A 24,915-nucleotide genomic window follows, 5' to 3' on the forward strand; every position below is an offset into this window, starting at 1 on the left:
TAACTAACATGCTAGTTGGCCACATGCAACTCACCAATCATGTCAAGATGTGCTGGCTGGACTTCTTTTACTCTATCCTTCCACCTCTCTGTGATTCTCTTCTCCTATTACTCTATCACCTTTCACCTTACTTGTTCAGCACTTCTGTCAGCTTTTCCTGCTCTCATTCATCTTAAATCTACTCGCAAAAATTCCCTCCCTCCATTAGGTGTTGGTCAGACATCACTCTACCTTTTCCTCTCATCATTCACAGGCAATATTTTTACTGCTTCCCTGACACTGGTGGTGACAATTCTTCATCTGCTTGCATCACTCAAGTATGCTCATCATTATCCTTCTTAAATATAAATTTTTCCAGTCACTAACTGTCACTGAAATCATAGCCCTAACATTCTTCCTCCAATTTAATTTCTTTGAAGTGCACCACACAACTACACCTTAAACTACACACAGTGAAACCTCGGTTCGTGAACATTCCTATTTATGAACAAATCACTTCATGAATATTTTTTAAGAATTTTTGCCATGGTTCTTGAACAGTGTTTCTGTGTGTGAATGCACAAACACCCTGCAGACCCCCTCAGCTGGCAAGCACACACACACTTGTGTTTTGGCATGCCTGCCGTGAACATTGTGATTATCACACACTGGCAAGTCACCCAAGTCAGGTGCCTTCCCAGCTGTTGGAGAGGAGCTAGACCTGGATCTCCTTTACCCCATTCCACCTCTAGTAAATTGCATGCCTTCTTATTTAGCCTGCCTCTTTTTACTTTACTTTCAGGATGGTTATAAAGATGATAATGATTGGAGAGAAAAGACACCATCTCGCCTTGCACCAAACATGCACTGGCTGGAAGGAAATATTGGAGCAAGACTGTAAAGGAGGGATTTTTCTGCATAACAGTATGTTCTCTGTTGTCCAATTACATTTCACCTCATGTCCCATTGTCTGGATGTCCAAAGAAAGAGTGCATCTGTTAGACAGGTTTATAAGACGTGAGGTTGTCAAGAATTCCTGGATCACAGACACAAGGTGGAATTTGGAAAGCATGTGCTGTCATGAGTAGTGCAACAATCCCCATTTTACATAGACTTTTATGCTCAAATATTTCCTTCCAGCCAACCCATGCCTGGTGAAAGGCAAGATTTTGTCTTTTCCTCTCAAATAACTCTTTCCAACCATTCTGAAAGTTGAAATAGGAAGTGGCAGACTTAATTAATTTATGAAGGCATGTGATTTAGAGATGGAGTAAGGTAAGGGCTCCCAGGTCAAACAGCTGGGAAGGCACCTGACCTTCATATCAGTGACATGATATAGCCTGATGTCCAAGAAACTTACACCTTTCTGTGGTTACTGTAACTTCATTCTTGTCAAAGAAAAAAAAAAAAAAAAAAAAAATAATGCAGTTTCTGAGGTTGGAATAGATTAATTGTATTTTAATTAATTTAAATGGGAAAACTTGTTTTGGTTTGTGAACTGAGGTTTCTACTGTACATAGATCCCAACAAAGTTCAGAATCCCCTGAATCCCTCCTCTCTACTCCATAGCAGCTCCTTGTCTCCTTGTCTATGAAATGACCAGTATTTGATATGTTCCAGCACTGCAAGAAGAGCCTGCCTAAGCCGCCAATACTCCCTGCTGACAGATTTGACCGCAACAGACAGTGCAGAGGCAACTTTAGGCATCAAGGAGGCTGCAGGGATCAAGGGGAGTACAGAGGTCATGGGAATTATAGGGATCGTGGGAATTACAGGGATCACAGGAGGGAATATTCTGACCACAGGCAAGGGAGGTTTGTCAGTGACCACAGAGATCATGATGACAGCAGAAGGGATAGCGAGAAGAGGAAGTACAGGTCTGAGAAGGAGAGTGATGAGTATGGAAGAAGGAATTACCAGTCCAGCAAATACTACAATGGGTGGGGGGGGGTGTCATCCTGTTGAGTTTTGTGAATCCAGTGGCTGGTATATTTATCTTTCATCAGGGACTTCACACAAGCTTCCACGCCATTAATTCTTTGACCATTACCAAAGGTTACTGACATTTAATTTACATTTAAATGCCTGCCTGCCTGTCTGTTCATATCTTTCTCTCACAATGTACTCACCATTCACTTGTGAACATTTAGATTTTTAGGAAATATTTTTGAGCAAGTTCCTTCATCACAAAGCAACCATCTACTAAAAAGAAAGAAAAATGGAATATATGTTGGCATTTCCTTGATTGCTTTTGGTGTTAGTGTGTGACTTTCCAGAGTGACAATACAAGTGTTATCCCCACTACAAGTCATGCACTATATATAACATCACTGAGTATCTTTTCTCTCATTTTCATATAAATGTTTGTAACATTTTCATATAAATGTATGCTAACTTTTATGTGGACTTACTGTAAGATTTTTTTAAAAGTAAAGTATTTTTCCAATTTACGATTATATACTAAAAACCTCCAAGAAAAGTATTTTTCCAATTCACGATTATATACTAAACCTTCACCTCCAAGATAAGACGTGATGGTTCATAACGTGCACAGGAATGGCATCCAACAAAGTAATTGTTGGCAAAGCCTCCAGTAATCCAGAACCTTAAAAAAGTTGCAACCCTCACTTTAGTCTGAAATTTTTATGCTGTATGTCTGCATAATTATCAAGTTACATCCCCATGCAGCCTCAGCACACCAAGGCAAGGAGATACCGTGAAGGATTAGACCAAACATTAACACAGGTAAATCTTTAAACTTACACTAAATCTTAAGATAGCAAGGCAACAACTACTTTGTTGGATACTGTTGTAATATGTAGTTTTTATTCTCACCCAAACTTTCTGGCATAAATTAAGGATGAATGATGAATAAGGCTGCCACAATTTGTAAAGAAAATACTGACTGATGTTAATAATATGGATTTAAGAAGTAAATGTAAAATAAACCTCTGCATGAATAACAAGACTTTTCTGTAGAATGTGTTGGTTAGTGTGGTGATGACTGCTGCTGCTGCTGCTGCTACCGCTGCAGGTCAAGTGGCTTCTTGGGACTGTGTGTCACAGTACTCCTTGATTTCTGAAATAAATATTGAATCATTACTACAGTGTTTAGTGCATCCACTGAAATTCCATCTACTTATGCATCAGTCTGACATTCTCCAAGAGAGGCAGCCAAGACATCTATGTAACCCTACAAGCAATGCCTTAAGGCCAACTGAAATCATTCTAACTGGGAAAAGTAAGATGTAAAGGGAGCAGGTATCCATTTATTAATTCTTCAAATCTTTTGTTCATTACTTGTTCCTAAATAAATATCAGCTTGGCAATGGAGAAGTAATGAAAGTGAAAAGTGTTAAAAGGAAAGGGTAACATATATCTATTCTACATTCATAATCACAAAACCTCTCAGATTTCAAACAAGAGTTCACTGCTTCACCTGCACAAAAAGTAATACAGGTGAGTGGGAGGGAAGACCAGCGAGACTTAGTGATAAAACATGGCCTTGTGCTGATTATTCAGGAAGAGACCAGAGATTAGCACACAAGAAATTAACCAAGAGGACAAAGAATATATGATTACATGAGCAGGGAAAATGGAGGATGGTGATGTGCAACAATGAAGGGAAAAAAAAAACCACATGTTTAGAAAGATGTATCATCTCTTCAACATTTCAAACCACTTCTATTTTACATTGCTCCTCTATTTACACTTTATCTCATTTTCCTTGACATTGTTTATGGTTCTTGTGACTGCCTGCCTCATTTTGATGTGAAATCCTACCATCAGGGTCAAGTCTGCAGCCATTCTACTTCATTGAGTCTGGAGTCTGGACTCTGTCTGGTATAAATACCACCTCAAAAGTGCCTGCTATCTCCTCTGTGAACAAGCCAGCAGTAGGGTGTTGGGAAGTCCCACTGTAGGCAGTGCCTGGCTGAGGACTTAAGGCAGCATCACACAAGGCAAATTTCTGCAAGCATGCTGCCTGTTTTGCTGGTGAGACCAGCGACACAGCAAGTTTGGCATCACACAGGGACTGGGCTGTTATGTTGACATCTTGTAATAAATCTTTTGCTCTATTTGGCAGCTCATATAGGCTGTGCAGCACTGCCTCTACAAGCCGTGGCTGCACCCTGCTGGCCATGGTCAGTCACTCTGGGCCCCAGGGTTGAGGTGGCAACAGCGCAAGTAGGTCCTACAGCCAACATGGTGCCCAGATCCACTATAGCTCAATTAATGTGTCGAGCTTTCACACTCCAGCAAAACTTAGTGCGGGTCTCCATCACAACACATTGTTTATCTCCCCAGCTGCAGTTGTCAAATAAGCACTGTAAGTAATTTCACAAGCACACACTGGCACATATACTTCATTTTTATAAGTTTTATAGTTGACAGTTTTACTCAAAGTACCACAATATATTTTTATTTAACATGTACAGCTTGTAGTACAGTGTAGGTCATTTAATTTCAAATACTCCCAGCAAGTCTGGTATCACAGCCATATGCCATTCTTCCTGACAGCTCAGTTTGCCCAGCTGGCAGCAAAAATGGGCAGCATACTGGGGGAAATTTGCCCTGTGTGACACTGCCTTTAGTGTGATTAGCTGCACATACTAATATGATGCCAACCCCTACATGCTTAATGTGGGATAAGCTGGCTACAAGATTAGCCAGTCAAGATGTTTGCATGAACTAAATTCATATAATATTCTCCACAATTGTGCAAACAATTGGCACAGCATGAATGAGAGACCACTGACACAGAACACTGATTAGATTGAGTGGAGAGCATATGTAAATAGAAAATGGGACACGAGCCTGTAGGACTCTGTCTGTGGCTTGTCTGCACCTGATCTGCTCAGCTGAATGTCTCAGGCACAGGGGGCAGGGGAGGGGATGGGCCGTCATGGTGTGGTGAGGGGCAAACAAGAGGCGGTGGTGTCAGGCTCTTGTGCTGACAAACTTGAGTAAGCCTTTGCAAATGTCCCTTGTGTTGGGGTAGGAGGAGGGATCCATCCTCTCCCCATTAGAGACTCAGGCACCAAGGTGAATTTGAAATTAACCTTAGGCAATGTTTTTGTGCAGTGTGTGTGTGTGTGTGTACACACACACACACACACACACACACACACACACACACACACAGTCTTTACTACCTCCTTTGTGGGGGTGGTGGCCTGGAACGAAGATTGAATTCCAGATAAAGAATCTTCCATTTAAAACAACACTTACTGTTTGCAATGTCTTTGTATGCCTGAGTGACAGCAGCATCTGGCTCTTGTGTCGGAATGTTGGTGCCTTCATCACACGCCTGGGCCACCCGGGGGTCCAGCGGCAGCTGGCCAAGCAGTGGCATCTCAGTATCCTCTGCCAGCTGGGGGTCACATCCCAGTAGTGGCAGGGAAGACGGCCGTCTTGGTCTGAAATTCATGGTGCATCAAGATAAGACAAGCCTGACATACTCCTCTTAAGATGGCTTACCTAATACAAGATTTGCAAGATTTCTTATTGAAAAATTTTTGTTTCATCCTGGCAGAAAAATTGTGTAATTTTTTTTTGTTCTGTTAATGTCATTTAAACTGGTTGACTTTTGTATTGCCAAAAATCTTCCATTGATAAGAAAGGTGTGGTCTGTCGCCATCAATCTTGTCCCTTTACACAACACACATGAATTCCCACCTAGCCAAGAGGTGGTCTTGGTTGCAAGGAGTCTATGATTGCTGGTGGATCCCAGCTACATCACCACCACTCTTTGCTGCTGACACACAAATGAACAGGTGAGAGGCACCACACATCTCACTCACCTTACACTTGGGGCACACAAAGGTGGTCATGTTCTCCACCAGGCCAATGATGGAAATGTTCACTTTCCTGCAGAATGTGATTTCCTTCCTCACATCCAGCAGAGCCACTTCCTGGTGAGGGAAACAAGTCACATGAAGGGAAGGTACAACTCCGCCTTCCTAACCAAAGAAACTGACATTAACGCCAGAGTCAGAGTCAAGCACTACTTTGTGCATATGAACTGAGTATGTGGACTGCTATCATTGTAGACAGAAAGGGGAACTGCATCAAGCTCAAAGATGAAGGAATTGTGTCAAGCTTGAGCTCAGCCCCAACACAGATGACCAGTATGTGGAGAGAACACTGCATGCTTTTATGAAAGTCAACTAACATTTATGCTTACTTTTAAAATTCCCACATGATAATGATGGAGGTCTTTAAGTGGTATAAGGAAAATCACAAGTGTGAAAGAAAATCCTGAAAGTCAGTAATGAGGACAGGTCAAGAAACAACAGGCTCAAACCCAATAAAGTTAGATTTGAAAGAGAGATACAAAGAAATTGGTTATCAAGTAGTGATAGATGAAAGAAACAGGCTTAGTAAAAAGGTTATTAGTGCTGAGTCATTAAGGACAAGTAAAGACAAATTTCTGGATGAGGAGGATAGGTAGAAATGGAAGGGTATATTTCATACAGGGACTGCCATGTGTGGGCTTCTTGTAGCTTCCCTCATCTCATGTTGTTATATTCTAAGCAATCCCACATCAAACACTATTAATTCTTCCCTCACACTTTCTCCACTGTACTCATTTCAAACCTCACATCAATATATTCAGTCTTACATCCACAGCTACATGCTTAAACACTACCTCGTCAATCACTTCAACATTAAAAACTACATTACTCTCCTGTCACTCAACATCCTTATACACTTACATTTCTTAAAGTAAACAAGATACATTAAATAAAAGAAATTAAAAAAACCTCACGATGATAATTCTTGATTCCACATAAAACTTAACGGATTGACAAAATCAGCAACGCTTCTCCTTTGACCATTTCCCTGGAGTGAGTGCAGGGTTGGTGTCATGTACAAGTCTCCTCCAGTTAACCATTTCTGTCCCTTTCATGTTCCTCTGTGCCTCCTATCCTTTGCTGTTCTACCACAATCTCATCCCTCCATCTCACTCTGTCTTCCCCTCAGTGGCTTTCTCCAGGCTCCTTTAATTGGCTTCTGGTCTCCTCTTCTTACAAAACCAAAGACACTAGAGGTAACCTATTTCTACTACTTACCATCTTTTTTGGGTCCCCTCCAGATGACAGCGTCGTCTGCTTGGCTAAAGGAAAGATGTGGAGATAATGGCGTCTGGTAACACTGCAAGCGGTCATTAGTGGTCATGGTGAAAGAGGGAGGAGGAGGAGGAGGAGGAGGAGGTGGTGGTGGTGGTGGTGAAAGAGCCGGTGGAGGAGGAGGAGGAGGAGGAGGAGGAGGCAAGATAAGTATAAGGTTTACTGTTTCATTTTCGCAAATAGCAATGTCACCCTAATGAACCTCCTCTCTCCCGCACCCTCCCTCTCCATCTCCTCCACCCTCCCCAAGCCTTCCTCAACAAGCATAACACTATCTCACCTCCCTGTGGTGATAATGAACATTGGGTGATGAAGATAGTAGTGGAGAGAGAGAGAGAGAGAGAGAGAGAGAGAGAGAGAGAGAGAGAGAGAGAGAGAGAGAGAGAGAGAGAGAGAGAGAGAGAGAGAGAGAGAGAGAGGAGAAACTGGGAGAAGAGAGACTGAGAGAAGAGAGACTGAAAACTGAGGAACCAAGAGACTGAGGGACTGAGGGGTTTAGAAAGTGAAAGATTGAGGAACTGAGGAACTGAGTGAAGGGAGACTGAGGAATGCCAGCTACGGTTGTGTGTGTGTGTGTGTGTGTGTCTGTGTGTGTGTGTGTGTGTGTGTCTGTGTGTCTGTGTGTGTGTGTTTTGTTTTAGAAACTAAGAGAAAGAGAGAGAGAGAGACGCATAGATACATACACACACGTACACACAAACGAGCACTCGAAGACAAATTGGACAAAACAAAACAAAAAAGTAATCAAGATAAACAAACAAACTAATAAACAAACACACACGCTTAAAAACAAATAAATAGACAAAAAAAACATACAAAAACCCACAAAAAAATTACAAAAACACCGTCAGTATCAGAGAGAGAGAGAGAGAGAGAGAGAGAGAGAGAGAGAGAGAGAAAGAGCGGATCTGGTAAACACGTCGTTGTCAGGATCAGAGGCGCCGAGAGAAGGAGGTGCAAGGTGTCTCTCTCTCTCTCTCTCTCTCTCTCTCTCTCTCTCTCTCTGCTTCTGAACTAAGATGGAATCCCTTAAGAGTTTCAGAGTGTTTATGAGGCTGGAGTGTCCCCGCGGCGGATGTATATGGAGGAGGAGGAGGAGGAGGAGGAGTGCAAAGGAATACAAAGGAAAACCAAATAACAAAAGAGAAAGAGAGAGAGAGAGAGAGAGAGAGAGAGAGAGAGAGAGAGAGAGAGAGAGAGAGAGAGAGAGAGAGAGAGAGGTGAAGAAAGGGAGCGTCCTGGGCGTGTTTGGGGTGGTAATGAGGCCTCGGAGAAGTGGTTGTGGTGTTGGTGGTGGTAGTGTGGCTGTAGGACTCACAAGGAGGAGGAGGAGGAGGAGGAGGAGGAGGAAGGTGAAGGTTGGAGGGAAGGAGGGAATGAGGGAGGGAGGGAAGAATGGCGGGAGTCCGTGTAATTAATATCCTGGTTGTGGTGGCAGCCCCAGCCCTCCCGAGGCCTCCCATTGGTCGTGTGCGGCGTCCCCTTCGCCCGCCCGCCCGCCACGCCACCCGCGCCCGCACGCCGCGCCCCCGTAAGGCTCCGAGTAGCGTCCGGCGGCGAGCGGTGGGCGGGGGCGGCGAGCGGTGGGCGGGACCGGTGGGCGGGGTGCTGCCTCACCCGCACCTCCGCGCGCCTCGCTACATTTCCCCCCTCCGCATCCCCCACGCCGCCCCCGGGTTCAGCACGCCCTTGCAATCACCCTTAGGTCCATCACGTGCCTGTACCGACCCACGCCTGCACGCCTGCACACCTGCACGCCTGCACGCACAGTCTCAGGTGAGTGTGCCAGCGTGCGTGTGTTTACCTGAACCTGCCCTCCCACGCGCTCGTTATTTGTCAACATGTGCCTATCCCCGCCCACTCCCGCGCTCGCTCCCGCCCACTCGCCGCCCACTCCCCTCGGGCACTTTTCGCTGTGCTTAAGACTTCCACGGACGAATCAACATATTTATATCACACTCATAATTCCTCTTTCTGTGTGTGTGTGTGTGTGTGTGTGTGTGTGTGTGTGTAGGAGCGGCGACGCGTGTGATGTTGTGCGTTACGTCGTAAATTTAGACAAGTGAGGCTGAGACGTAGTGATGTGGTGTGGTGATGGTGGTGATGGTGGTGATGGTGGTGGACTCATTTACCTTCATGTCGTAATCATCGCAAAATCACTTCATTAGAGATAACTTGGAGATCATTCTTTCGCGTGCTGTAGCAAGCAAAACGGTATCATCCATCAGTATTAAAACATGCAGCCACTTTAAAAACCCATCGTTCTCACAGTTCTCTTTTATTAATTTAATCAAATCATTAACGTAAAGAACGAACAGTAGGCATGATGTCGGGGAGCCTTGTCGCACTCCCTGGGTGACCGTGAACACCGCGGTGCCGATAACGCTCTCGGTGACATAGTACATGGCAACGATAACAGCCACCATCACCGCGCCACACCCCAAGCGTTTAAGGATTCGTATCAACATGTGCCTCGGTACCAGATCGTATGCTTGGCTCAAGTCAATGAATGTCACAAATAACTTTTTCTTTCTCTAAGTCGGTCAGTATACGCAAATTTACAATATGTTTGAGACAGCCACGCCTTTTCTGTGCCCCAGCTTGTTCATGGTACGGAGTGAACCACTTCTCTAATCTCGAACATACAAACATATCAAATAATTTAGCAACGCTATTTATTACACTAATGCCTCTATGGTTCCTTGTGTCTTTCCGGTCGCCCTTCTAGAATATAGTGGAAAACTTAGCCCTAGTCCAGGACGTAGGGTGCTGAGCGGTGGCAAATATCGTATTGAACAGATTTGTGATAATCATTAACCACTGAACTGGTAACAGCTTGAACACTCCAGGTGGGATGCCGTCTGGGCCACACGCTTCGTCTGCCTTGATGTGATCACCTGGGCACTGACCTCACCAGGGGAGATCAGATCGTCTAAAACTGGAATCGACACAGTCACATCTCGGCATTGATCAGCATGGCTGCTTGTGGCAGTGCCTAGTAAATCTTCGTAAAAATGCTTAAATTCTTCATCAGTAGGCTTAACTTTATTATCATCATCATTCTGTAAACAGCCCTTCCAGCTGATGGCCTGACACACTCGTCTGTTGTCCCTGTCCTGCAGCGGGAGGGGATATGGGTGGCCCAGCTCGTTCATTGGCCAAGAGGCTGTGACGTACGCAATGGTGAGCGCTGATTGGCCCGCGTCCGGTGTTGGGGAGGAGTCAGCCACAACTTGACTTCAACATGTCCGCCCACCGGAGCCTCTTGCCTTTTTACTTATCATTTCGTCTTCCTGTACGGCTTTGCGGGACTGGGGGCCTTTGTGGGGCCTTGTGGGGTTCTTACCACTTCATACTGCTTGCTGGAGGAGCTGGGGAGAGGGGGAGGGCTGGACGATGGCTTGATAAAGTCGGGGATGGGGTTGGGCAGGACTATAGAGGGCTGGAGAGAGGTGGGGAATGTTTGTGAGAAGTTGGGGAGGGTTGGGGGAGTTTGAGAAGGGGTGGGGAGGAATGGAAAGAGATGTGGAGGTTTCACGAAGGGCTGGGGAAAAGGAGAGGGAGAGAGAGAGAGCGCTATGAGAGGCATGAATACTGATGTTTGCTGCTACTTCGTGGTGGTGCTTGTTGTTGTTGTTGTTGTTGGAGGAGGAGGAGGAGGAGGAGGAGGAGGTAGTTTTGCGGGGGAAGACAATAGACGAATTTTTAGCAAGAGGTTATGGGAAATGACTCGTCTATTTAAACATTAACTGTGAAAATCTTACGGTTCCCCCCTCTCTCTCTCTCTCTCTCTCTCACTCACTCACTCACTCACTCACTCACTCACTCTCTCTCTCTCTCTCTCTCTCTCTCTCTCTCTCTCTCTCTCTCTCTCTCTCTACATACATACTCGTACATACACACATACATACATAATGACATGCATGCAAGAACGAAGGAAATACGTAATAGAATTTTGTATTGCTGTTTTTGGGATTCTAATAATTAACTTCATCAATCAATCAGTGAGTGAGTGAGTGAGTGAGTGAGTGAGTGAGTGAGTGAGTGGGTGAGTCACACGCATTTCCTCACCTGTATTTCATGTACCCTTCGGTCTCCCCCTCTGCCTTTCTCTCTCTAACTTACAATGTAATACTGAATAATTTGTATTGATATATTGGGCAGCACTGCTTTGGTTGATACATTTTTTTTATTTATTTACTCATTTAGTTACTGTGACTGACTCAAAAGTGACAGACAACAATGAACACTGAACACACGCCGCTGGATGCAAATCATTCCATATTTTTCTATACTATGCAGTGTGTACATTCTATACTTTTATTTTAAACATTCTATACAACAATTTTTAGACTAAGTTATCTTTTCCAAGGCGCCTTTTGCTGTCACTCAAAACAAATGGTTTCAGAGAGGAAATACAGAGCGATTTTTTGTCCTAACCCCTCGTGCAGTGTACGAAATAACACAGGAATGCAGACACCGACACGGAAGCGAAACAGACTGATGCACACTGCGGCACTCAAAGCAAATGGTTTCTAAGAGATAATGTGAAGTGATTTCTTTTTGGCAAGGCACTGCACACTCAACCAAACTATGCACAAACACACGCCTTGATTCAGAATTAGATCCAGACTGAGATTGTTAACTGACCACAGATTATTAAGGTGTACGTGTAAATAATATTATAAATAACAATATGACAGAGAGAGAGAGAGAGAGAGAGAGAGAGAGAGAGAGAGAGAGAGAGAGAGAGAGAGAGAGAGAGAGAGAGAGAGAGAGAGAGAGAGAGAGAGAGAGAGAGAGAATTCTGGAGCGAAACAGACTCACGCAAACTGTGGTACTCGTCTCTAATTATAACTCTAATAATAGACAGAATCGAAATTACACAGAAATGCAAACAGATACATGAAAGTGAAAACAGACTAAGACAAATTAAGTGGTATTTATTTATAATGATAACTCTAGAAAATAATAAAAATCTAAATTGTAAAGTCTGATGTACAACACTTTAATGCACTTCTGGTCACTGGAAGACGCTTACCAAGGAAATGAATGACACAGGAAGCTTTCCTCATTGTTCATGGATAGAGAACCTGAACTGACCTAGAGATGAACTGGCTACACAACTTAATGAACTGAATGATGTATGGGACCTTCCTCACTGTCTGTAGCGAGAGAACTTGAACTGAGCTAGAGATGAACTGGCTAGAGAACTTAATGGAGCGAATGATGAATGGGACTTTCCTCACTGCCTGTAGCTAGAGAACTTGACCTAGAGATGAACTGGCTAGAGAACTTAATGGAATGAATGATGAATAGGACCTTCCTCACTGCCTGTAGCTAGAGAACTTGAGCTAGAGATGAACTGGCTAGAGAACTTCATAACGAGACTTTCCTCACTGCCTGTAGCTAAAGAACTTGACTTAGATATACAGTCATTGCTCTCTCTCTCTCCCTCCACGCTTTGAAATGCAACAGTACTCACGCAAGGAGTCTGTTTAAGAGAAATTCAGTGTGATGCATTCTGAGTTGCGTCACGCTGTATGAGTGTGTCTCCTGCTTTTTATGGGGCGTGAGTGCGTCAAGGATCGGACTGGTAACAAACGGTGCGCGTGTGGGCGGCAAGAAGGCGTGTGTTGCTAATACTGCCGCGTGGGTAATCAAGGCTCCGTGGCAATGAGGATAACGAGGCTGTTGTTTTGTGCACCAACGTTTGGCAGAAAATTCATGTCTTTTAACTTATCGGTCATTCAGTGAGTCTCCCAGTGTCTGTTCATCAATCGATCTATTTATTTATCTATCTATCTATCTACTTACCGACCTACTTATTTATTTATCTATCTACCTACATATCTGCCTACATCACACACACACACACACACACACACACACATTCAAATTAACCACTGACGTGACTAATGCTAAAAATAATCTAAATTCTCTCTCTCTCTCTCTTTCTCTGAGGGAGAGGGTGAAGGAAGGGCTTAATGGCATATTTGTAATGTTTATTAGTCCTCAGATTGGGAGGGAGGAAGAGGATTGGAAGGGAGGGAGAGGAAGAGGAAGAGGGAGGAAGAGGGAAAGGGGAGGGAGAGAGGGAGGGAGGAAAGAAACGTGGAAGCAGAGAGAGAGAGAGAGAGAGAAAGAGAGAGAGAGGTAACGGGGGGGTTGGTGGACTCCATTACTTAAGAATGAGTCAATCCACACTAATGGTGAAACAGCGTGATTCTCTCTCTCTCTCTCTCTCTCTCTCTCTCTCTCTCTCTCTCTCTCTCTCTCTCTCTCTGTTAACCCATGATCTACCCACCACTCCCTCCCTCTCCCTCTCTCTCCTCTTCTGCCCACTCATCCACACCCACCCGCTCCCTCTCCCTCTCTCCCCCCCTCTCTGTCTCTTCCTCCCGCCCCTCTCTCCCTCCCGCCTTTTCAAACAAGATGGTTGATAAATTAACTTCCGGATTGATCTTTCTATTAGCGAAGACGGGAAGCCACCAACCCGTCGCCTCCTCATTGTGGTGATAGTGGTGGGGGTGGTGGTGGTGGTGGTGGTGATGAATTGTGGTAGTGACTGGTGTAATGAATGACGATGGTGGTGGTGGTAGTTTGCGTAATTGTGGTGGTAATGGTGGTGGTTGTAGTATGCTGAGTGTGTGTGTGTGTGTGTGTGTGTGTGTGTGTGTGTGTTGATGAACTGTGGCAGTGATGGTGGTGATGGTGGTGATGGTGTTCTATGTGCAAATTGTGGTAATATTTGTAGTAATAGTGGTAGTTAAATACAGTAGCAGACAGTGATGGGTTGGTACTTTATATATATGGTGGTGGTGGTGGTGGTGGTAATGGTGGTGGTGATTGAATGGAAGTCGATAAAGGTGTGACGTGTAAGAAAATGGTGGTGGTAGTAGTAGTAGTAGTAGTGTTGCTTTTCTTGGTTTCATGGTTGAGAGAGAGAGAGAGAGAGAGAGAGAGAGAGAGAGAGAGAGAGAGAGAGAGAGAGAGAGAGAGAGAGAGAGAGAGAGAGAGAGAGAGAGAGAGAGAGAGAGAGACACTGAGGAAGGGAAGGAGGAGGAGGAGGAGGAGGAGGAGGAGGAGAAAAGAAGGGAAGGATGCAGGGAAGGAGAAAACTTGAATTACATCGCTTCCGGAAGGAGAGAGGGATGGAGGGAGAGAGGAAGAGAGAGTAAGAGAGTGAGGGAGAGAGGGAGAGAGAGAGGGGATACTATCAATCTCTCTCTCTCTCTCTCTCTCTCTCTCTCTCTCTCTCTCTCACGTTAGAGGGGGAAGAAGATTCACTGATTTACACCCTCGAAACATATTTTCGCCAATTATCCTGTTAGGGAGGAGCCAATGGTGGGGTGGCAGTGATTAGGTGGTTAATTGATGTAATGGGGAGGAGGAGGAGGAGGAGGTGTTGGTAATGGTGGAAATGGTGATGGTGGAGGTGGAAGATAGATAAAGAGAAGAATAAGAGAGGTGGAGAGAAAGAAGATAGAGAAAACGAGGAGGAGGAGAAGGAGGTAATGGCGCTGATGGGTCATTAGAGGAGGCAGCAATTAATGGCAGGTTATAATGGCGCGCTTTCATTAATATCTGGTGCATCGCCTTGTGTTCCTTGATCGGGTGGTGATGGCGGTGATGGTGGTGGTGATGGTGGTGGTGGAGGAGATAATGAACTGGGAGGGAGGAACAGTGGTGGTGGTGATAGTCATGGCGATGGTGGTGGTAATGATGTGGGTGGCGGTGGTGGTGGTGGTGGTGGTGGTGCTGATATCTGTGAAGAAGGAATGGTGTTGTGGTTATAGTAATGGTGGTGGTGATGGGTTTTCCCTGCTGGTGTCACTGGTAATGTGTTGTAGCCGTTTTCTCTCTCTCTCTCTCTCTCTCTCTCTCTGTGACACTTACTTATTTCAGCAGACGAGCAACAATGGAGGCAGGCAAAACCCACGATACTTCCACACACAAATCAACAACGCAGAATCCTGTGAGTGGATCTCCTCTAACTGCTTCTCCTTCGTTCCTCTCCCTCCCTGTATTCCTCCGCTGACCCTCCCTTCACTCCTCCCCTCCCTTGGACACGTCACGCCTGCCTGTCACGCAAAGTTGGGTAACCTCTGTGTATTCATGAACATTTCAGTGGAGGTCTAAATCTTTTATTTGTTTGGTAAGTGTGGGTCAAATATTTACAACTGATGTCACTCGTTTATTCACTGAAATATAACACGGAACTAGAAAACTGGTGGAGGGAGGGAGCGCTGGTGGAGGGAGGGGAGAGGAAGGGAGTGGAGGGTGCAGAGTGTCAGGAAGAGGAAGAGCGAGGGTGTTGCAGGGAAAGTACTGGTCTGTGCTGCGTGTGGGAAGTGACTTTAGTGGCGGCGTGAAGGCGAGGACACGAGTGAGGTGCTGGCAGGCTGACTGAGGTGAGTGTGGTGAGGTGAGGTGAAGTAACCGTGCACTTTCAGCCAGGCAAGTAGTGGCGGCCGGTAGGAACAGCTCCAGTTGAAGTTTTCCTACTGAATTATTGTCGTCTTTCTCTTGCTTCCTACTCCCCTCCGTTGTTCTCCTTCTATTTCTTGATCGTTACGTTCACTCATTTTCATTTCTATAAATAAACAAAATAACTAACTTGCTACCTATATTTTAAAACGATCTCCATCTTGCTCACCCCCTCCCTCCCTGCCTCCCCGCTCAGCTGTTCAGTGACGACGTCTGCTCACACAGAGTCGCGCAGAGCAGGCTAACCACCTCACTAACTCGTTAACTCTTTCCTTTTCATTATTTCACCCGATCTTTCAACTTGCTTCTTCAGTGTTTCAGTGTTTCAGTGCTTCAGACGTCTGCATAAATCACTGTTACATGTACTGCTGTATCTCGGATGTATCTTGAAGGGGGTGACAGGAATGAGAGGGGAGGAGGGGGCAGGAAGAGGGAAAGGTGAAGGAGGAGGCGTGTTGCAAGGGTCGTGATGCCAGGGACGTGGTGAAGCTGAGCAGGAATCAGTCACCAAGTGTGAGACGATGAGCACTAAGGCCTGTACTCTCAAACATTTCTGCGCCGCACCTCCACTACACTTAAAAGACTCTAGTTGAAGTCATTCGTATATATATATATATATATATATATATATATATATATATATATATATATATATATATATATATATATATATATATATATATATATATATATATATATATATATATATATATATATATATATATATATATATATATATATATATATAATTGCATAGAAATACTAGTAATGTTAAAATGAAAGGGAAAGTAACAAATAAAATATAGTCGAAGTGTAGTGCTGAGAAATTAATTATGTATATTTCTACTTTTCTTCCTAGGCTAGGGCCCAGGTAGTGTGCGGGGGTGACCAGAATCTCAGTACCATGTGACTAACCCCTCCCCTTCCCCTCCTCTCCTCAGTGTCCTTTTGTCCTTGCTTTCCGCCCCCCCATCTCAGCGTCACTGTGTTGACCACTTCTATAACAAAATTTACCCAGTGAATAAACGTAATTTCTCCTGCTTGGCCAGGTTATAGAGGCGAATTTTTCACCTAATCCCAGAGAATGGGGAGCCCTTAATATGATAAAATTAATTCTATAATGGTAAGGTCTTAAACCAGCCCAAACAAATCCCAGATAATTACGCCGCGCCAATGAGGTTGACGAATCTGATAAGTCTTCTTTGCTTCGCATCCCTGTCACCCCTGTTGCTACGCAAGCCGGGAAGAGATACCAGACTTTGACTAATTCCCCAATTGATTTCAAAAGTCCATTGAATTAAACTTCTTAAAGTAACAACTATAAAGTAAACAGTAACTTAATTATTCATATTTTTCATCCCTGAACTCACAACCTAGTCGCCCCCCCCCCTACTAAAAACAAAATTATAACTTAATAAATTTCCCCATTGGAAACCTTTATCCTTAGTTTCCCGCCGATTCCCTCACAAGCAAAGCCAGTCTCTCTCGGATTCTCCTCAGGTGAGCATGCGGTCTGATAATCTCCCCCTCCATTCCTGTAATATTAAGTAAGTGTTTATTTAACAATAATTTTACTAAAGCCAGTCTCTCTCGGATTCTCCTCAGACCCTCTTGGATTCCCCTCAGATATTCCTGTTGATAAACTATTTCTGAGTGGATAGATATTCGCATTTTTTTCGTTCTGTTTTTGTTGGTTTTCTCCACGGGACTAGTGAAACCACCTGGTTCGAGATCACCGTGTGAGACTGTCCTCAGGTATATACATACTTTTTGGATATATATTTGTTATTTATTTATTTATTCTCTGGTCTCCCCCACAACTCAGTAGTCGCGAAAATATCTCCATCGTAGTTTTTATGTAATTGAAGAATACGCTACCATTTATTTTGTATTTCTGAATTGCTTTCTTTTTATTATTATTATTTCGGATTATTCCATTATTTATTAAAAATCATAAAAGTGTCAGTACTTGTATTTCTCTTAATCCAGTGATAGGATTTGTAATTAATCGTCTGCCACAAGAGAACATCACACCCCTTAGAGGGCACTAAACTGGTGAGCAGCGGTGGCATTTATTTCGCGACTGACCGAAAGAGGTGGAGACTGGAAATAAGTGTAAATGTTGAAGGTGGCACTTGTAGGGCATAGCCAGATTCCCCGGCATCTAGAGGTAACAAATGTGCAAATTAGGATATTCAGAGCCCCTGGAGCAAAGGCTAGGACTTTCTTTGAGGATGATCGGTTAAATCGAGTACTCGAGTGGCAACATGACTTGACCATCTTGTGGATAGGCAGCAACGACATAGAAACATCTACCAATCCCGCTAGGATTTTCTCCGATGTTAAGAACATCATCAAAGAAATCACTGCCAAATGCCAATCACTAGTGCATGTCTGCCAAATTGAACCCAGGACCAACCCTAGGGGAATATCAGTGGAGAAATATAAGAAATTCCAAGTAGGAATCAATAATAGAGTAAAGAGAGCCCTGAAGACCCCAAACATTCATTTTAATAATATTCAATTTGTACAAGAACTGAGCGAGGATGGTGTTCACTGGGATGAGAGAGGCCAAGCTCAAGTAATCAGTAAGATCAAAAGAGTTATTGAAGGTCACAGTAGCAATAGAGAGGCAGTGGAGTAGAACACATTGTCCTGGAAGAAGAAAACCTGAGCGCATACTGTGTATCGCAGGTCACCTAACAATCACCCTGAGAGATTGTGTTCTACACCCAGTACGTTAAACTTCCATGTGAACAAAGATGACTGATAATGTTCGCCTCCCAAGGGGTGGATTAGACCCGTGGCAGGACTTAATGGATCATAACACCAGAGAGAGCCTGGGAGCAGTTAAACATGAAAGTAAAGGGAAAGACTTGAACACTTTAGAACAGGAAGTAGAGGAACTAAAGCAAATCTTAAATCAACAAAATCAGGTAATTGGGCGTTTGGCTAACATCCCTAATTTACACAGAGCACCTAGCACTCCCACCAAACCCCGAGATATCCCAATTCTTGAACTCCACCACCTACAAGGTCTTGACTCAACTACCCAATTGCAAATTTTCATTGAACTGGTGGAGCAAAGTAGCAATGAGGACACCCGCAAAGTGCAAATTGCAAAGAGTAGGGTCAGCAGCGAGCTCGCGGCTCTCATACATAACCATCAAACCTTACATCATTGTCACACCTGGAATAGTATTAAACAATTGCTTCTATCACAATTCTCCCAAGAGGTTAACTTTGACAGGGCGTGGAGAGACATAGACGCACAGACATATGATTGGGTAGAATCTCCCCAAGCATTTGCCAACAAATTCACTTGCAAATATGCCACTCTAGAGACGAGCTTTCCAGGAGAGAAACTCCCTAAATGTAAGAAAATTATCAAAAGAAAGTTGTGGCAGGGCTTAACCCAAGAAGCAAAGGCTAGACTAGAAGGTTTCCTGGATGAGGATTATCCTCTTGATAAATTTATTGACAGGGTAGAACATGAGCGCCAACTGCTCGAGGCTGCCCATACTTCCCCCATTGCTAGAATTAAACCTGAACTGGAAAAATCTTATTCAAAACTCATTGGTAGCCCTGACCCAATAACTCAAAATCCCCCAGACCTAACAAATGCAACATCCAAGGAATCAAAGGAAATTTGGGAACTTAAGCAGCAGATTAAAAGTCTCACTGATCAAGTAGGAAGGTTGAGAACCTCCCCCTCTCCAACACAACCCGCTAAATATTGCTCACACTGTCGAACCCATAGTCACACGCTGAGAGAGTGCTGGAGAAAACCTGCCCGTGGATCATGCTTTGACTGTAGACAGCATGGGTGCTGGAGAGGAAATAAAAACTGCCCCGGAAAACCAAATCAGAATATATGACTCACCCAGGGATTCACATCCCCCGCTATCAATCTCATAGTTAACAAGAAAATTCTTAAAGCTGTCATTGACACTGGTAGCGGCTATACTTTAATCACAGAGGCTGCGGTAAAGAAATTAGAAGGAGCTATATCACAAAGGCGAGCAGTACCTACGAGTATACTACAAGGGGTAACTGGTTCACCCTTACGAATCTTGGGGATGACCTTACTAGAGATAGGAGTAGGTGAAGAGACTATACACAAACAATGGTGCCCTGTAGTCCCGAATAGCTACCTTGACGCTGACGTCTTACTCGGGACAGACATACTTTCACAAGCTCCTTTTCAATGGAATGGTAAGACAAATACAGTAAAGTGGGGTAAAACCACATACCTTGTTAATCATATCAAAAGGCAGAAAGGCAAGGTGGAACGAGTTCACGAGGTACCTATTCTTCCTACCACTCCCAGTCAAACAGAACACATCCGTCTAACTCATACCATCAAACTTGATCCCTACCGAGCTCAGTTTCTTCCTATCTCGGTGAAAGAAAACCCAGGAGAAACTTTGTTAGTCCAGCCTCAGCCATGTTTAACGCCTAATCATCACCCCTTGATTGTGACAGTAGATGAGAATAAAAAGGTCCCCCTCCCATTTATTAATGATACTAAGGGCCGGAAAACAATCAAACCAGGAACCCTATTAGGCACTTTTGAAAACATCTCCTCCCCGACGATCAAAGTCATCCACCAAAAGCAAGCCACTCCTTCCCTAGAAATCCACAATGATCTGTTGCCACACAATGACCAAACAAGGTGTCAGGAATCAAAGAGTAGGCCACAAAGACTCGAGGAGTTGATAAGACAACAGAAATGGAGTAACCTTACTAGAGAGCAGAAAACAATCTTAAAAAATATCATTCTCAATCACCATGATTTATTCATAGTAGACAAAAACGAACTTGGATTAATGAAAGGGCCTCCTGCTAAAATTAATATCTCTAATCCAGAGCCTAGTCGTGGTCCTAGGTACCGATACCCCGAGGAAGCAAAAACCCTGATATCAAACATGTTAACAGATATGGAGAACAGAGATATCATTGAAAAATCTACATCTGCATGGCTCTCTCCTATAGTATTAGTCAATAAACCGGATGGAAGTAAAAGAATGTGCCTTGACTACCGACATGTCAACAAGCACCTAACTACTGATATTTACCCGCTTCCCCGCCTAGAAGAATTAGTTGAACAAGCAGCTGGCCATCAGTTCTATGCCACGCTAGATATGAGGGAGGCTTATTTTCAAATTCTATTGGAGGAAGGTAGCAGAGACCTCACAGCCTTCAGTGATGGGGTGACTCTCTATAGGTTTAAAAGGCTACCTTTTGGATTAAGCTGTTCTCCAGCTATCTTTACTAGACATATGGCCTCATTCTTAGCTCCTCTCGTGAAGAAGGGTTGGATGAAAAATTACTTAGACGACCTAATCATTTGGGCTTCAGACTTCACCACACTCAGTGAAAGACTCAGTGAAACTTTCGCTTTACTTAAAGAAAACGGAGTCAAGCTTAACTTATCTAAATGCGAAATGGCAAAGACTGAAGTTACGTTTCTTGGTCATAAAATTTCACAAGAAGGTAGTCAACCCGACCCAAAGAATGTAGAGGCAGTATTGGAAATGAAACCGCCCACTAAGGTCAAGGAAGTGAGACGATTTTTAGGTATGGCAGGATTTTATAGGAAACACATCAGTAATTTCGCTCAAATAGCCACTCCACTTACCAACCTAACGAAAAAAGATCAACCTTTCCTTTGGACAGACAAGTGTCAGGAGGCATTCGATACCTTAAAAAGATCTCTTGCCCAGGCCCCTATACTAGCGAGAGCGCAAAGTAACCAGCCGTTCATTTTAACAACTGATGCCAGTAATACCCACGTAGGAGGCGTCTTAAGTCAAACTCAGGAGGATGGGTCCGTCAGACCTTTGGGCTATTTTAAAAAAAAATTAAACTCCACTGAGAATAGGTACTCAGCTACAGATAAAGAAGCCTTGGCAGTACTTCTCTCTTGTAGACATTTCCATCATTATTTGTGGGGAACTAGCTTCACTATATTCACAGATCATCAGCCCCTTACTAGTATATTTAAGAGAAAGACCAAATCTGCCAGGATGAACCGCTGGATACTAGAGATGAGAGAATACCAATACAACATCCAATATGTGAAGGGAAAGTATAACTACGTGGCCGATCAGCTCTCTCGCCCAGTGAGGATCATTCAGCGATGTCCTACTCCAAACTATTTAGGCCTGACTTTAGAACAAATCAAGATTCAACAAAGGGAAGAAATTAAGTGGAGAGACATGATAGAGTATCTGGAAGGAGGGTCTATACCTACCAAAAAGTATCATAAGAGTATATTGCACCAATTCACTATAATTGATGAGTTGCTGTACTACGCTAAGGAAAACATTGATGGCAGCATTCATTATTCATTGGTAGTTCCTCAGGTTCTGATTCCTAAAGCTTTAGAACATGCACATGAGCTTTCTGGCCACCTGGGTCAGAAAAAGACAATTAAAAAGGCCGAAGAATTGTTTTACTGGTGTAATCTCAAGTTTGACGTAACCCAGTACGTAAAGAATTGCCTTACCTGTCAAAGATTTAAAACCTCTCCAGGGTTACAGCAGCCTTATCAGGAATTACCTTCAGTAGAGAAGCCCTTAGATAGGATAGGTATAGACCTGACGGATATGATTGCAGGCAGTGGTGGCTACCGATATGTGTTGACTATCGTAGATCACTTTAGCCGATTTGTGAAGTTCTATCCACTCAAAAACAAACTATCAGAGGGAATTGTAGAGGCGCTGCAGCAGTACATTACCGACTTCGGGACTCCTCACTCCATCGTCCTGGACAACGGGGGCGAGTTCACCTCCCAGATCTTCCAACAATTCTGCCAGCAACACCTCATCACCCTCTGTTACACCACTCTCTACCACCCGCAAGGGAACGCCATCACCGAACGACTCCATCGCACGCTCAAATCCATCTTGGCTTCCATGTGCCGAGGTTACCCGCTACGGTGGCCTCGCCTACTCCCTGTGTGTCAGGCCACTATGAATGCCGCCGTCCATACCAGTATCGCCCAACAACCTTTCTTCGCGTTTTTCTCCCGGCATGCACCCCGAGTGGTGGGTGCCAGGCTACCCGCAGTTGATGGTGACGAGCAAGACGTGGATGTGGTCCGCCGGCTGATCCGGGAAACACACGAGAAAATGACTCGGAAATACTGTAATGCGGCCAACAGGAAACGCAAGGAGCAGAAGGTAGACATTGGGGCGTTGGTGTGGGTGAAGCGAGAAACTACAGAGTCAGGAGTGTGTAAGAAACTGTGTGTTCGTTGGGACGGCCCATATAAGGTGGTGGAAGTTTTAAGAGGAGGCGGTGGTTATGTGGTGAAAGACCCTTTCTCGGGAAAGATGGTGCAAAGAGCGGCAGAAAAGATCAAACAGTTTCACAGTGAGGAAGAGTACGTAGTTGCAGCTCAAGACACAGTGTTCCAACCTGATATAGAAACTGAAGTGTTACCGCCTAGAGTGCGTAACCGTCCCAGACGCTATATTGAGGAATGTTAATGTCGCTGGAAAGACGGTATAGAAAAGAGCAGAGTGCTTGGGGTAAATAGAGTCCCCCCCCCTTACTTTTGCATGGTCTGGCTGGACTGGTTGTAATGAATCGTTGTATGACGGGTATGGGTACTATGTGAGAGGTGATGTAAGAATTTGAGAAGGAATAAGGAACCACTTTAATTCGCAGACTACTACTGCACTCGACAATCCGTTCGGGCCATTCTGTGGTGGATTACTTCAGGACGTGGCGAGCGCTTCGCGTAATCATCTATAGTATCTCGTGGTATGAGTGAATGTGTGGATGAGTAAATGACTGTCCGAGTGGAAGGAACCGAGTACTGGGGTGGCCGAATCTCGTTTCAGAGAGTGACGGAGTGACTTAAGGTTAAGTCCTCACACCACAGGAGGTCAAGAGGCTGGTTGGGGTGGAATTTCTTTTCTTTTTCCTTGAGATGAGAGAAAGAGCCGAGTTATGTCTCCAAGGGACATTGTGGTGATATGGCCCACAAGCCATTGTATGGGAGAGAATGTCAGAGTTATTTCCCGACAGAGATCACGTGCAGTTCGTCAGCCTGGCTTGGTTATGTGGTGGTGAGGGGAGTTTCTAATTACTCGGATGTGAAGGTGTTATTTTATTTTTTTTTGGTAAGGAGAAAAGAGAGAGGTGAAAAATTCTAGAACGGATGAAAGGCTCGTGTAGTGCTGAGAAATTAATTATGTATATTTCTACTTTTCTTCCTAGGCTAGGGCCCATGTAGTGTGCGGGGGTGACCAGAATCTCAGTACCATGTGACTAACCCCTCCCCTTCCCCTCCTCTCCTCAGTGTCCTTTTGTCCTTGCTTTCCCCCCCCCCTCTCAGCGTCACTGTGTTGACCACTTCTATAACAAAATTTACCCAGTGAATAAACGTAATTTCTCCTGCTTGGCCAGGTTATAGAGGCGAATTTTTCACCTAATCCCAGAGAATGGGGAGCCCTTAATATGATAAAATTAATTCTATAATGGTAAGGTCTTAAACCAGCCCAAACAAATCCCAGATAATTACGCCGCGCCAATGAGGTTGACGAATCTGATAAGTCTTCTTTGCTTCGCATCCCTGTCACCCCTGTTGCTACGCAAGCCGGGAAGAGATACCAGACTTTGACTAATTCCCCAATTGATTTCAAAAGTCCATTGAATTAAACTTCTTAAAGTAACAACTATAAAGTAAACAGTAACTTAATTATTCATATTTTTCATCCCTGAACTCACAACCTAGTCGCCCCCCCCCCCCTACTAAAAACAAAATTATAACTTAATAAATTTCCCCATTGGAAACCTTTATCCTTAGTTTCCCGCCGATTCCCTCACAAGCAAAGCCAGTCTCTCTCGGATTCTCCTCAGGTGAGCATGCGGTCTGATAATCTCCCCCTCCATTCCTGTAATATTAAGTAAGTGTTTATTTAACAATAATTTTACTAAAGCCAGTCTCTCTCGGATTCTCCTCAGACCCTCTTGGATTCCCCTCAGATATTCCTGTTGATAAACTATTTCTGAGTGGATAGATATTCGCATTTTTTTCGTTCTGTTTTTGTTGGTTTTCTCCACGGGACTAGTGAAACCACCTGGTTCGAGATCACCGTGTGAGACTGTCCTCAGGTATATACATACTTTTTTGGATATATATTTGTTATTTATTTATTTATTCTCTGGTCTCCCCCACAACTCAGTAGTCGCGAAAATATCTCCATCGTAGTTTTTATGTAATTGAAGAATACGCTACCATTTATTTTGTATTTCTGAATTGCTTTCTTTTTATTATTATTATTTCGGATTATTCCAT

General features: G+C 44.1%; 1 protein-coding gene and 2 long non-coding RNA genes across 6 annotated transcripts in view; 2 read left to right on the forward strand and 1 right to left on the reverse strand.

Moving 5' to 3' along the window:
• Positions 1–2,425, forward strand: part of LOC135098314 (uncharacterized) — a 136,378-nt gene extending 133,953 nt beyond the window's left edge. For all 4 annotated transcript variants that reach the window (XM_064000612.1, XM_064000611.1, XM_064000613.1 and 1 more), the window contains one exon: positions 1,600–2,425. In XM_064000612.1, the coding sequence (XP_063856682.1) occupies positions 1,600–1,944 (345 nt within the window). In that variant the 3' untranslated portion in view covers positions 1,945–2,425. The remainder of the gene's footprint in view (positions 1–1,599) is intronic.
• Positions 2,426–2,885: 460 nt separating this feature from the next.
• Positions 2,886–15,185, reverse strand: LOC135098315 (uncharacterized). Its single transcript, XR_010266814.1, has 4 exons — positions 15,012–15,185; positions 5,784–5,894; positions 5,212–5,399; positions 2,886–3,058 (listed from the first exon to the last, which is right to left on the reverse strand). It is a non-coding gene; the product is annotated as an uncharacterized LOC135098315 (long non-coding RNA).
• A 136-nt stretch (positions 15,186–15,321) lies between these two features.
• Positions 15,322–24,915, forward strand: part of LOC135098316 (uncharacterized) — a 37,326-nt gene continuing 27,732 nt past the window's right edge. The window contains exon 1 of the long non-coding RNA XR_010266815.1: positions 15,322–15,526. This is a non-coding gene — a long non-coding RNA (uncharacterized LOC135098316). The remainder of the gene's footprint in view (positions 15,527–24,915) is intronic.

Source organism: Scylla paramamosain, unplaced genomic scaffold, assembly GCF_035594125.1.
Source record: "Scylla paramamosain isolate STU-SP2022 unplaced genomic scaffold, ASM3559412v1 Contig55, whole genome shotgun sequence".
Taxonomy (NCBI): domain Eukaryota; kingdom Metazoa; phylum Arthropoda; class Malacostraca; order Decapoda; family Portunidae; genus Scylla; species Scylla paramamosain.